At 41.6% G+C, this 15,000-nt stretch overlaps 1 protein-coding gene across 1 annotated transcript in view; it reads left to right on the plus strand.

Moving 5' to 3' along the window:
• Positions 1–4,060: 4,060 nt before the first annotated feature.
• LOC307075655 (AN1-type zinc finger protein 3 homolog) overlaps positions 4,061–15,000 on the plus strand; it is a gene marked incomplete at its 3' end in the record, with an annotated part of 19,533 nt that continues 8,593 nt past the window's right edge. The window contains exons 1-3 of the mRNA XM_079736314.1: positions 4,061–4,365; positions 12,464–12,504; positions 13,955–14,140. Of these exons, the coding sequence (XP_079592440.1) occupies positions 4,289–4,365; positions 12,464–12,504; positions 13,955–14,140 (304 nt within the window). The 5' untranslated portion in view covers positions 4,061–4,288. The remainder of the gene's footprint in view (positions 4,366–12,463; positions 12,505–13,954; positions 14,141–15,000) is intronic.

Here is a 15,000-nt window from a genome sequence, read left to right on the forward strand (position 1 = left end):
TCATATTAGCAGCCTTGAATTGCCTGTATCGATACCAACAAGTAGTGCAGAAGCGCAGCCGGACCCCAATCAACATCTGGTGTTCAGGGTTTGAGTTTATTGACATCTTGAACCGGCTGTACGATGACATACTATCCGTTATCGGTTAGAGTCAAAGAACGACTAAACGGTTGAAGGTGTTCTGTCATGCTCAGGTTTTACCAATATAGGAGAGCTCTCAAATGCCGGTCGGCAACAACAACCCAGTTTTCCGCAGAGAAATTTGAGAAAAGTCGGACCTTTGACTTCATTGATCAATGGTATAACGTTTTCCCGGGAACAGAGTTGATGTTTTTTACTAGAAATAACCGAGAGGAATGGTTCTCCTGCAAGGTGTTTATTTAAGCAATTTCATTTATTGATTTATCATAAAAGCCTCAATTTAATGTTACAGTGGTGGACTACATTAAAATATGTTGGCTTCTATCTGTACTTCAGTATTCATGCTATTTTTGTCATGTCTACATTTCCAAAATGAAGATAACGTTTTTTTCTAACAACATTACGTTAATAGGCTTGCTTAGAGGCAGCTGTGGCAGCGTGAAATTCTGTCTAAATTTTTCTTCAAACAAGGTGGATAAAAACAAAGAAAAACATGGCATCATGGTACATTTAGAGGTCATGGATGTGAAAGATTGTGAAGGTGTTTGCCCTTGTGGAAGAAAGGAACTTGTTTGACTCACAGGCCTCAACGCTTCTTTTGTGTTGTTCATGAGGGGGTCTTCACACTGTCCCCCTACACTGAGGATCAAAGACCCTGCAACACAGCACAACGTGCCTGCTCAACACACACACACACACACACACACACACACACACACACACACACACACACACACACGCGCACACATGCACAAAAAGCCAGGAGATATGTGCCTTTATGACCTGTCAAACGTGAAATAGAAAGAACTTCATACATGACAGAGAATCGGCGTGCGTGTCGAGGGACAATCTGTCATCTACACGCAATTCGCGAGACTGCAACTGCTCTGTGGGTTTTTAACCACGCCCCGGTTCCTCAGCCATCTTTGATCAGGCATCTCATTAATTTGTTAAGTTCTCATGTTTATCTCAGAGCGAGGGAGGGATGGTGGAGAGAGGGGGTGGTGCGCAGGGTATGAAAGGAGGAAGAGGAGGAGAAGGGGGAGATCTTTTGAAGTAGGGACTCTGCGATTCTCTGGAGGACTGCCAGGCCTGAGGGTGGACCAAGGCAGCGGTTGGGGAAGCGGCAACCGCTCCACTCTCTCTCTCACATCGTGGGCTAAACAGGTGCCTACTCTCAGCTCCGTGTGTAGGTTGGGATTAAATAGCAGACGATAAGGTCATATCCAAATGGAACCATTCAACCCAGGTCATAATGCTAAACCACTTGAAATATGCACGAGCGAGTATCAAAGATATTGGAAAAGGCATGGCCGCAATGCTTGGCGGCTTGAGCCCGGAAGGGCTGCTTTGAAGGGAGTCTAGGATCCCTCTGTGCTGCGTCTTAGTAGCTCATGAACTAACAGCCATCTATGATCCTTCCACCCTGGACCCATTCATTCCTTCCCCCCTGTGGAGTTCAGCAGCTACTGGTTACCAGCCCTGCTTTGCTGAGGGCTATTCTCACAGAAGTAACGTTTTTTTTTTCAGATTTCTTCCAAAAGTCATTGCAAGGTGAATTTCATTTTTTTTTTTGATGACAGGAGAATCAATTTCTGTGAAGATATTTGGACCAAAAGGTCAGGTTAATGAACGTTAATTATCAATTGCATTTATAAAGTGCAGGATGATATTAACACAGACAGACAGACAGACAGACAGACAGACAGACAGACAGACAGACAGACACACACACACACACACACACACACACACACACGCACATGCGCTTTGATTGCTTGTCGCTATTATGGTACTATTTGAAGCTGTGCAATCTAGCTGTGATTTTGAATGAACAATTTATACCTCTTCAGGGGTACCATGATGTTATGTCCCTTAGAGGAAATCAGGTTGTCAAGTAGTCTGGAGAAGCATGTGTTTGGTGCTGGGGGTTGATTGGGGGACAAAGGGACAACAGCATCTGACTCAATTTTGCAGCATTATTCATCCATCAATGAAAGTGAAGAGGGAGAAATGCAATTGCATTGGTGAATCATCTGTTCTCAATAAATAACTCAAAAATAAGATTGGCTGGAATGTGCAGTTACATATTAATATAATAATATAGCATACATGTGTTAGATAATATAATAATAATATATAATTAATACCTGTGTAGGTATGACACTAAAATATAATTCTTATACAATAATATATTCATTTTCAATGGCACTTCTCAAAATATACACTACACTTTAAAGCAAGAACAAGATAACATAATAAAAACTAAAAGGAAATTGGATGGGAATTGGATTACTGCATGGATAACATTAAGAATGACATAGAGTTAATTATGTAATATGAGAGGTATAATATGTAACATTTCAGCTGTCCAGAACAATCCAGAAAAAATACAATGTTCTGGATTTGTTTGAGTTGCGTATAAACAATATCCCAAATGTTTCTAACAATGTTAAAACACAGACAGATAGTGCTTGCTCTCTCGCACTTACCAGGTGGCTGCCACACTCAAGCTAGGTGACTTTAACTAGGCTCCTCCAGACAAGGTTGGTGCTGTTAAAAATCTGGTTTATTGTAAAAGTTGCAGACAATGATACAGGACAATGTCGCTCCATGCTGCCAAGCAGTAGATCTCTTCCTGAGTGTGTGTGTGTTGATGGCTGTTTTTACCTGTGTACACTGATAACTCAATGTACAATAGCTGTGCAGCCCCGGAGCCCAATCAGGCTCAGTGAGGCTGCTGAAACACCCTCACCCACACACACTCCCCCAGCAAGTTAACGTGGTGTTACCTGCTACTAATTCATTAGAAAGAAAGAAACTAACGAGAATAAAGGGGACTTAGCGTACGATTATACAACTTGAACCAGGCAAGGGTGTTGCCAGTGATGCTAAGGGAGGTCTCAAGTCGGGGGAGACATGATGGTGTCAAAAGCAGCAGTTAGGTCTAACAGGAGAAGGTGAATCCTGCTCCCTCGCTGAGGGAGCAGGATTCTGAGGAGAGGAAGAGGTTGTTACACGAGGGCTCTTTCACTGCTGTGGGAAGATCTGAAATGGTATTGAAAAGGATCATACAGGAGATAGAAGGCCAGGTAGGTTTTGAGTTGTGAGGAGAGTACACATAGTAGAATTGCTGGAAAAAATTTGTGAGGTTGGAGATGCGTCTGAAATTGTAAGGGATGCAGTGTCAGCCAGGTTTTTGGAAGATGTAGGTGACAGCAGCAAGGGTGAGCAAATGTGGAATAGAGCCAGTAGACAGGCAGGAGTTTATTACTGCAATGATAAGTGAGGTGAAGGTGTGAGGCAGCCAGGCCTTGACCAGGTTGGAGGGGATGGGGTTCAGGCGTGTCAGTGAGTTCTCCCGGTAGTGAGTGACAAGAATGATTATATTAACAAATATGATAAAAAAGGCTTCTAAAATAAATGGCCTACCCCAGCTTTAGAAGACATGTTTTATGAATACAATAAATGAACACAATTTATTAAATGCAGACCTTTTTAATAAATGTTATATTTATTTTAATTTAATTAATTTTAATCTCCTTTATCCTTTAATACTTACTTTTTTATTTACTTCAACAAATAGCACACCATGAACTTATAGTAAAGCCGCTGTCGAGTGCATCTGTTTTCCCCTCAGTGCAAATGTTGGAAGGAATTGACTGGGTTATACCATATACATCCCGAACCAAACGACTAGTGTAAAGTAAACGTTTAAGCGTTTTGTAAAAAATAAAATATAAGTTATAATATATTGCCTATATATACAACTGAACTGCTTATCAGATAGAGAATCGTCTTGTTTGTTTTGAACTATATTTGTTTTTTACATCACACCCCTATTTTTTGGCTACATTGGTTCACTCTGCACGCCAGCTGATCAGCTCAGCAAGCCACCAGTCAGCCGTAGCTTCACTAACTCACCGTACTTTTACTACTAAATAAATCCGTTAATCGGAAATATCACCTTTGACTTTAAGTTGGTGAATTCTTCTTCATCTGTTGCCCCGTATAAAGCGACCAACATCTCGGATTATTGCCTCTGCGTTACTAAATACAACGGATCTAAACAAAATATCAAACCGAGGCCCTAAGCCCCGTCCCCGGATCGCCTGCCACAGCGGATAGCCTCACACCCGACGCCGACATGGGGGACACGGGGAGCGAACGCAGCAAGCCTCCCAGTACCGCTATACCCCCACGCTGCCCCTGTGGGTTCTGGGGGTAAGGCGAATAACATTTAAAATGGCTACTTTGACATATCTGGCTTCACAGTGAGCTGTCCGTAGTGCTAGCCGTTTATGTTAGCAGCTCACGGAAGGATGAGCAGCTTTCCTTGTTTCAGTTGTGTAACAACGACCCCCTCCCCATTGTTGTGTAGCGTTAGCTCGCAGCTATGTGGCTGCTAACCTAGGTGGACAGGTGTATGTGGTAGATGGTATCAGTTATTTAGGACACCCTTTTCCTTGAAAACAAACACATTTTCCCATAGTCTATGTTTCGATTTCTTGACAAAACTGATATTAATTGCAATTCTCCACAGCTTGTATTAATACAATTCTTGGGTTATTTATGATGATGATTAATTTTATGATATTTATGATTAATGCTTAAAGCATATTCTATCCCTGTTGTTTCAGATATTTGGATCAGGATTTTGATTTGGGATATCCATCTGTGTCTATCTTTGCGTGCTTTAGATTAAGGCTAGACCCTAAGCAATGGTATTTCCGCAATTGTGATGAATGACATTGCAGGTAGTATTTTAATATATTTAAGCCTACAGTATTGGAACACACCATTCCCAGCTAAACCCATGCATATGGTCTGTGTTTGACAGACTGGTAGTGCAGGCAGCTGTAGCTTAAAAACATGTAATAAAAAAAAGTGGTTTGTATATCAACTTGGAAATGGGTTAAATTACAGATTTGCTTTATTATCCCAAGAGCCAGTGCCATGTGTACACTGTGATCAACCCGATCTCTACTTATGGCTCTATCCTGTTTCTCTAACTCATGTCACATGGGACTAACTTTAATAAACACCTTTTGATAAAGCCCTTGCATGAATTCCCAGTGGATGAATACTCGTGTTTTAAACCAGACTTGGTCCTTTTAACCATCTAAAATCGTGAGCACCCTTTAGTTTCTCCCGTGTAGTGTGAGTGCAAAATAAAGTCAGAGGCTACTTTTAAGTCGGTTGGCAGTGGTTGGTTGGTCTGAACAATTGTATTCTGCGTTGGCTCGGAATATCTATTTTTAATGTCTATGGGATGAACTTTCAAAAGTAAGCCTTGTTATTAAGTAAGGCTTTTGGCTGCTGAACTCAAATCTGTCAGAACACAGACTTCTGGTTAAAAGTAGGATACATCTGCACAGTCTGCTTGTCAATGTGCTCGAAAAGCCTTTATCCGCCTCTTGAAACCTTGAAGTATTCCATGTCCATTTCATAGCACATTTCAAACTGACAATAACACATGAGTAGTGGTTTTCTAGAAGCTTGAAGCAACAATATCTTTAATGGTATGCAATAAGTATGTGCCACGTCAATCTAATTGAAATTAAGTAGCATGCGCTAGTGATGTGTACTGTAGGGGTACACTGGGGTCATTCCAGTTTAACCTCAATTACACATCTTAAGGATATTAACTTGTATGGCTTCATTATTTATTCATAGCTTTTAGCTTTATGTAGACCTATAAGTAAGCCTTGCACTTTGATGTTAAGTCTTTTTTGTCACACTAATAGGCCAACAGCTTTTATTTAAAATTTCATTCAATTCCATTCAATTAGTGTATTTCTCAGTAGCTGGTAGGGGATGTCTCCGAACAGTTAAAGGTCTACTGTTTGTATGACACTACAATACTATTTTGGTATGATCCTATATCTGTAGGACTATCATAGTAAATAATTGGATAATAGGTCAGATGCCTAAGAAAGCTTATCACTTTAAGGGCAGCTCTAAATTCGCAGCGACTTAGTTTAAACCATAGAACTAGCTATGTTGTGCAGAATATCCCTGTTGATTCAGAATCACTTCATAAGAGAATTTCCTTTTATCTTGTTTTTCGTTATGGGGCCGCCATGTGCTAAAGATCAATTCACTTGTTGGATCTTTGCGTCATAGTTATGTCGCCATTGTATGGCAATTTCCATCAGCGCTTTTGGCCGCTCCTAGTCAAACCATACCGCGCTGATTTACGTTTCCATTACCAGTTCAAATGTACCGACGCCCCGAGAGGCACCGTCTCCCAGGTCAGGCCAATGCGCACCTGTCCAGCCTCCAATCGGGTTGCATCAACGTCAACCCCTGCTTGCTGAGTGAGAAATTGTCTCTCCATTTTTTGGAATATAGACGTATAAAAATACAATAACTACGTGTCAGAGATGCATCTCGATTCGTTATTATGAGATCGTTCCAATAACCATTTAAGCCTTGTACTTAAAAAGGGTAATGAAGGTTTAGATAGAAGCATATCGCTGTGATTTTAGTATAACGCTATGAGCTTGTTGACAAATGACAGATTTATTTCAGATATTTCTTGGTTTAAAGACTGGATATTGGACAATCTTTCTCACTATTAGATCGCTGATATTGATTTTAAACACGTTTTCCTGGCACTGGGGAAATATGTATGAAACATTGTCCAATGTGTAAACAAGACTAATCTGAAATAAATCGTCTCTCAATGAGCTATTGAGATAAAGAAGCTTAGACGGGGGGGAATATTAGACGTCAAACTTAATTTATCATTTGGGATATTATTGTGTGTGTTCTGTCTGTCTGAAACTAACCAAGTATATAAATCGTCTCCTAAACTAATCAAACACATTCGACAGTAGGCTCTAATATAAAACTAAATAGGCTACAGTAAGTGTTTGTGTTGTTGTATCATCAACTCAAGACAAGATGTCAGCAGTTAAAGACACACCTTCAAGTGGGTAGCCCTGCCTGTTGTAATGGGAAAGCATTCTCCGCCATACCATCAAGCATGGCCATTATTGTATGATGTAAAAAGGCCAGTAGTTTCAAATATTGCTATGCATTTTGTCAGAAGAATATGTTTTTGAAAAAAATAATACATTTGGCCGTAATAAAATGTACTTCTTCCCTTTTCATGTAATTTGCTAGACTTAGGATTTATGTTGTAATGGTTAAGGTACAGTATGTAATTTATTTTAATCAAAGAGCTGTAGAGCTGACATACCTTATATTTAGCATAAAGTATGTCCCTGCACACTAGGCGTAGGTCAATTTTCAACACATTGGTCTCATTTTGTCAATGCGTAGATGTATTTGTTAGTTAGTTAGGAGGCATATTGCAGTGGTTCTGGGTGTTCTTCTAGCCATGCTGCATCCTCTCTCACTCCTAAGCCTTAATTGTGGCTGACATCTAGCCAGAGGCGTCAGATTAATCCCCCGTACCTGCTTTGTTTTCCTCCCCTGAGGACGGTTGATGTGATTGGCTCATAGGGAAGGAAGGGAAGGGAAACTAAGAGGGGAATAAGTGAAAGTAGAAGGAAAAACATGTTTTTGCCCTTATTTTCATCTTGTTGCTTAATTTCTACTCTTGCCTTAAGGGAGGAGTACACCCGGCCGGAATCTTAATGTCTAAATAAAATTAATATTTGACCATATTTTGCTGAGCTAAGTTTATATCGGCTTAACGTTTATCACAATGTACAAGGCAGGCTGTATTCAATGTATTTTATCCCTCTCTTGCCTAGTATCTAATCTGACAGGCAAAATTGTCTAAAAAATGACAACGCGTTGCTCCGGGAAATACTGTGTTTAAGTGACAGAGAGGGCTGCCTTTTGTAGCATTGACTTCCATTGTTGTCCATCAGCACATTAAAACCAGACACAGAAGCCGTTCACTACATTGCTCTGCCAGGCAGAGGAAGTTAACTAACCCCCTGTCCATCTGGCTATCTGCTAACCACCATCTGACCATGGTGGGTTATGTTCCAAGAAGAGTGGAAGGCTTAAGTGCATTCTGGACCACATTATAAGTTATTAGGCTCAAAGGTAAGGTGTCTTCTCTCTTTTTATCTGCCCAGACAATAACTGCAGGAGATAAAATATATTAGAGTGTTTGGTCATTACATTGGGAATAAGAAAAACAACATTGTTGCACCTTTCCGGTCCTTTAAAGATTTGTGTATCTGGAGGATGTTTAGTTTCTTAAATGTCTAGTTACTTAGTTTAATATATAAGAAAAGCCATTTAATTGCAAATTGGCCTGTCATTCTCGCTAGTCATCATATGGCTTTTGCATTTTTAAGTTCATTTATATTTTCATCTTCTATTCACTTAAGAGGAGACTACTTGTGATCTAACTTGTGGTGTGTTCTCTCTTCTCGGTTTGTAAGTCTGAATGCATGTGGCTTTCTTTTGTTGGTCAGAAAGCTTACGTTTGTTATTTAACAAATGCAATTATAAGGGGAAGATCTTCTGAGTCTGAATAATTCTTCTGTAAGGGTCGTTTTACGATTTTCAGGACAAACTACAGTTGTATAATTTGGTATGATTGTATGTGTGATAAATGAGGACAATGTCATCAGCAAGCCACCTTATTATGTGGTTTAATGCGTTATTTTAATTTGGTGGCATTTTATGTCAAAATGTATTTTATTAGGATTTGATACCCAAATGCCTCTCGTATACCCATTATAAAACGTTGTAACACTGCCAAATATGCCCATCTTATGCCCACCTTTTTCCCGGCATGGTCCGCACGTTTACACTGACCGAGGTACAGTAATATACCACCTTGATTTCGCACCCAAATTTACCCTCTTGGATCCTACACATATTGGGGGGTTCATTTTCATCTAAGTGCGATTAGACAGCTTTGCGGTTCCAGGGGCGGGAGAGGTGTTTCTGCGTTGTCTCTACAACAGAGACAACGCAGCGATATCAACATGAGTAGTTCTAACTGGAGAGACGGTGAAATATGCGAGCTGCTGACCATCACTGGAGAGAAGGTGATTCAGTCTCATTTAACGAAAACGGGGAAAGATTGTGCGATCTACGAGAAAGTACCAGAGGTACTTTCCTTAAGAGGCTTTTGTCGGGATAAAAAAACAAGTGGTCAGAAAAATAAAGAATGTCGGCGTTTTTGCACTTGTTAATAGTTGATCCTGTTTGTAGCCTACTCACAAAAAAAAAGCATTCGGAGAAGGCGGATTTTACCCCCTCGGTTTTACACAGGCAATTTAGTGAAATTGCAGGGCGTGCCAAGCCACGACTGTACCGGTTTGGCAGTGTAAAAATGCCTCTACACCCCTCATCATTTCAATAGAAAACTCATTGTTCAGTTGTGACCCACAACTGGGTGTCTTCAACACCCTGCTGGAAGGTACTGGATTCAATGCCCCATGTCCTCAGGTAAAGCTGAAGGTATCATGTATTCAATATAAGGGTGCTTTTCAGGGACCCAGGCCCAGATTCGGAGTACACTTGAACCCCATGTCCAGTTCTCTCAGGGATCACTCATGTCCTAGATTTAAACATTTATTGCATGAAATGCTAATACAATTTAGTTTGGCGGAATGGTTCAACTCTTTTCTGGTGCTCCCTGATGTAGGATGTAAAGCCTGTCATACAGATGTAAGAGAATACCAAGAGTGTACCAACAGTTGTCAACCAAAATGAACTTTGCCGAGTGTGTGTTTGAGATGGAAGATCTTAAATTGAACGCCTATCAGTTTACGTGTGTTTCGTTGGACCGCGACAACTGATAGGGAGCCAGAACTAGCTACGCCCACACACCCTGAGTACCATACCCTGGCGGGTTTCATGTGTACTTTGGTATGGTTTGCATCAGGTGAGGAAACAAACTAACAAAACATGGAGGTGAACTGCTATTCTGCTTATTTGTATGCACGTAACCCTCGCCAATCTCATCCTCTGAACTGTACGGCAATAGCTGGTAAAGTAGAAAGGCAAGGAGACGGGGGGTTCTTGATATCGTCTCCCTGCATATCGATAATATAATGCATAGTGCAAAGGTCTAGTCCATTGTAAGGACTTGGAAAAATGCAATCGGCGTGCTACAACATAAACAACTTACACATGTATTCTTCTTTGTTTTTACAGCCTTTCGCAAACCAACTAGGTGCATACCGCCACCTACTGTATCGGAGTGTGTAGATACGCAAGTGTACTCGGGTACGGCACAACGTGAATAATGTAAACCCTGAGCAGTAGGGGAGTGGGGAAGGTTGGCAATCATATTCAAAAGGTACGAATCAAACGTACCAAATATATGCGCTATCAATAATATGCTATGTTATATTATTTGAACATGGTACTATGCTTTATCATAATTATGGCTTTTCTCACTATTTCCTTATGTATAATAAGCAGATTTGTGAAAATAGCCAGAAAAGTAATACAGTTTACTCTGGTAGCCTAGCAACCACACGTGGCCTTCTTCACACGCATCCTACAGGGTAAGCACGTGGGCTCTGAATCCAGGGGCAAGCTCGGCTCACAGAGCTTCCTGTCTGTAGGCACACTAAACCCCCTTAAACCCATAGAGATCCAATAGGCCCTTCCTCAGTCAACACACAGAAGTGGTTAATACTGCTTCTGTGTCGGGAGGACACACCCATCCAGACAATACTGGCTAATACTGCTTCATCTGTAGAAAAACACCCATCCAGACTTTATTGGTTAATACTGCTGTCAGTATTAGATGGACAAGCCCCTCCACACTACTAGTTAATACTGCTGCCACTGTGTGAGGAGGACTAACCCATCCACAATGTACTGGTTAATATTGCTGCCACTGTGTGAGGAGGACTAACCCATCCACAATGTACTGGTTAATACTGCTGCCACTGTGTGAGGAGGACTAACCCATCCACAATGTACTGGTTAATACTGCTGTCACTGTCTGAGGAGGACTAACCCATCCACAATGTACTGGTTAATACTGCTGCCAATGTGTGAGGAGGACTAACCCATCCACAATGTACTGGTTAATACTGCTGTCACTGTGTGAGGAGGACTAACCCATCAAACAGTCCTGGTGTGGAGGACTAACCCATCCACACAGTACTGGTTAATCTTGCTGTAACTGTAATGCACTCATCCACAGAGTACTGGTTGATAACGCTATAACTGTGTCAAACACATACCCACACCGTGACAGCAGTATTAACCAGTGCTGTCATTTGGTGTGATGCAAAATCGTTAGATTTTTTTCTTCTTCTTCGACTTGGATTTGATTTGTCTAGATCAAAGTGAAAAGATCTTACCTCCGCGCTACATCAGAAAACCTAATTAGGCAGCAGGCTTTGGTAATACAAGGCAAATCGTTTTGCTACTGCTTGAATCCAGTTTAAATTCCAAATCACATCAGCTGCTCTCTGATGCTCCCTTGCATGGAAAGTGTAAAGCAAGACACAGTGTGCTTTGGGAGAATTAGAGAGGCTCTATTGGTTTATTTACATTATGAACAGCCCTGCTGCATGGCTGGCGGGAGGAACTAGAGACCGCCATAGGGCTAGGACATTGAGACAAGCAGACGGGGAGACGGACAGACGGCTAGACGCTTGCCGACAGACATAAAAATACAGACATGGATACAGATCAACAGACAGACGGCTTGTCAGATTGCCTCACTTGTAGACAGACGCAAGTACCAAAGCAGAGATGGATGGAGATCGACAGACAGGCAGACAGTGGGGAGACAGAGGGTCTCTCCAAGAGGGTGGACTGCTAGCGATTGGACTGCTAGCGGTGGAAGAACTGAAAAGGGCTGATTATGCAAAACCCAACGCAGAACCAAACCAGGTTCACGACTGCGTCGAAGTGTCCGTGTGGTCCTTGCAATGCGTCAACGTGGAACCATAATCAGCCCTGTAGTGAGGGGACAAGGACAGCTATCGGTTCAACAGGTAGACAGAGGTGGACTGGTAGTGGGTGGACTGATAGCAGTTGGACTGCTAGCAGTGGGTGGACTGATAGCAGTTGGACAGCTATAGGGTGGCGTGCTAGACATTCACCTGCTCGAGTTGTGGACTGCTAGAGGTTGGACCGCTAGACGGTGGGATTTCAAAACGAGGACAAGGGCGCCCAGCACAGTTCCCAAAATAAATAGAATGTGAGTGATGGCAGCGACCGTCACGCTCCTCATGCACCCTCCACTGGCACCCTCGCAGAGAGAGGCAGGACAGGAGCCAAGCACTCACAGCATTGTTGAATTGGCCTTCCCCCAGCAGTACACCTGAAGTATTTTGGGTCATTCTTTGTTGCACTGTTGTTATTTTATTAATTGATTGTTTTCTCCCGATCTCTGTTATGTTAACAGGTCGGGCAAAACCCTGAATCGATGCTCCAAATGTTTTGCAGGTAGGTCCTTACAGTAGTGTGTGTGTGTGTTTGTGTTTTGTGTGTGTGTGTCTTGTGTGTGGTTTTGCAAAATGATGCCCTTGGCCCTCAATTGAATGTGTGTCTGTCCGTGTACTTTTGAGAGATGGCTGGCCTTGTGTCTCAAGTGTGCGTGTGTGTGTGTGTGTGTGTGTGTGTGTGTGTGTGTGTGTGTGTGTGTGTGTTTGTTGGACTATCCTTGGTGTTGCTGTTAAGGGGATACAGACTCTTTGAAGTGTCTGCGCTTCTTACTTACTGACTTTGACTAGTAAGATGGAGATTGGAAAACTTCAGCAAAATGTTAAACAATACACATGTGTATGGCCAAATGCAAACATTATAAATAATTTGATAATTTGACAATCAGTAAAATATCATGCATTGCAAACATAAACTGTAAGTATTTGGAGATGATGGAAATCGTTCTTGAAGTCCATGAAATAACAATTCATATAGAACATATGAATCCCAAATTCTATCATTCTCATAGCACATTATCAGAACTATGGAGTTATGGTCACAGCCTGCAGGTTATGAATTGCCCACTATTTTTTCATAATTATTTTCAAATATATAAATCACAACTTCTAGCGATTAATTTTTTGTTGGTGGTATCAGGGTTTGCATTATTGCATTATTTAATCTTGATTCCTGGCACCAAGCAAGTTCACACCAGTTTCTGGTCTTTTTGTGATTGTTTCTTTGAAAAAAAGGAGGACAAAAATGATTCCCTGGAGCCAGCCATAGGAACCACTCATTTTTGGTTAATAATTGCATTTGCTTGTTAACCAAGCGTGTAGAAGAATTCCAATTATTCTCGAAAACTGTCATGGCTGTCATTGCTGCTTAAACACTGCTGTCCTCTGATTCTTCTTCCTTTTCTTCTTCTTCTTTTAACTCCGGGGCCTAGGCAGTGGTTTCTCCAGCCCACAAATAGAGGCTACACAACCTTCTCAATTCCTTCCATTGACCTGTAGAAAGCTGAGGACTAATGTTTGTTTGGCCCAACGATTGTCTCGTCCAGTCTGAACGCTCAAAGCCTGTTGGCTCTTACAGCTCCCTCAGTGACAGGAAATGAGGGTCTTCATAGAACCTAGTAAATGAATGCAAGAGGATGGAGTCCTGATGGCACAAGGATTAGCTTTGAGGGGGAAAGTATGGCTTGACTTAATGTGACGTTTAAGATTTCTTCATTGTTCAGCAAGGTCTCGTTACCAACCGATTTGTACACATGAATTGGGAACATGTCAAGACACCTTTGGCACAACTCAAATGCAATAAGTTAATTTATGGGTTAGTATCTTGTCTATTAGGTGGGGACCGACTACAACCATACCCCTCCTCTAAAGCTGAGACACAATACTCCAAGCACACTCATACAAACTTATCCTCCTTTCTCCATTTTTACACTTTACTCTCTTTCTCTTCTTAGACGTTCAGAAGAAAGAGACAGATGAAGAATGTGCCCCAAAGTCTGCCCCCGGCACCAGCAACAACCAATCAGATATTTTCTGTAACGAGTCAAACAGCAACCTCGGCCAATCCCTCATGTCAACAGCTACCCCTTCAGTGGAAGCTCCGCTCAGCGAGGCGGGAACCACGTCACATGCAGGCGAGGGTGAGTCTGAAGTTTCTCAATGAGAATGTCATAGTATTGGGATGTGGTCTGAAATCAGTTTTAAGTGTGATAAAAACTGATACTGGTTAACATATTTTTGGGGATATTCTTCAAACTATAAATAAGATAATTGAATGTAAATATATATGACTTCCGTTCAACTGAAAGCTTTTTTTCAGTTGTAGTCTAACATTTTCATGAAATGTAAAAAATCTTTTTAGCTAGGCTATACCTGCAGTATCTCTTCCTTCCTTTGTTATTACAGAAAGGCAATTTATGGGTCCATGTAGCCTAAATCTACAGAAGTTGCCACTCCCCAATATTGCAGAAAGGCAACCAAGGGATTATATTTCGCCTTAGAGGTGGAACGTTTAAGACTTGGCTGAAATAGTCCTCCAAACTCAAAAGAAATAGATTCAATAACGTTTTGGTGTCCACCGCTATTGTTTTCGTTTTTAACCGCGTATCCACAAACAACTAATTTAGCTAACATATACACACTGTCAGTTACATTATACAAGTAGCTACCTTGTAAGCTATTGCTACATACAAAATACAGTAGATGTCAGTCCTTGTTATTGTCGAAAGGCAAATTAGGGTTTATATTCAGCCTAAACCTACAGTCGGTGGTTAATTCCCTTGTTAGTGTAGAAGAGCATCCCTTCCTGCCAAAGAAAGCCTGTGCTATAGAAGCCGCGGGTGCCAGCCTCCTCCTGGATGCATTAGTTCTGGTAGGGGGCACAGTTAGACAAGAACGACGTGAACGGGGTCATGTGTTCTGAAGAGTAGAACAACAGACCTTGCGTTGCCACGGCAGCCTTCATCACTCCCGAAGACAGACCCGGGTTTGTTTTGGCCTC

The sequence above is a fragment of the Pollachius pollachius genome (genome assembly GCF_949987615.1).
Source record: "Pollachius pollachius genome assembly, chromosome: 5".
In the NCBI taxonomy this organism is placed as follows: Eukaryota; Metazoa; Chordata; class Actinopteri; order Gadiformes; family Gadidae; genus Pollachius; species Pollachius pollachius.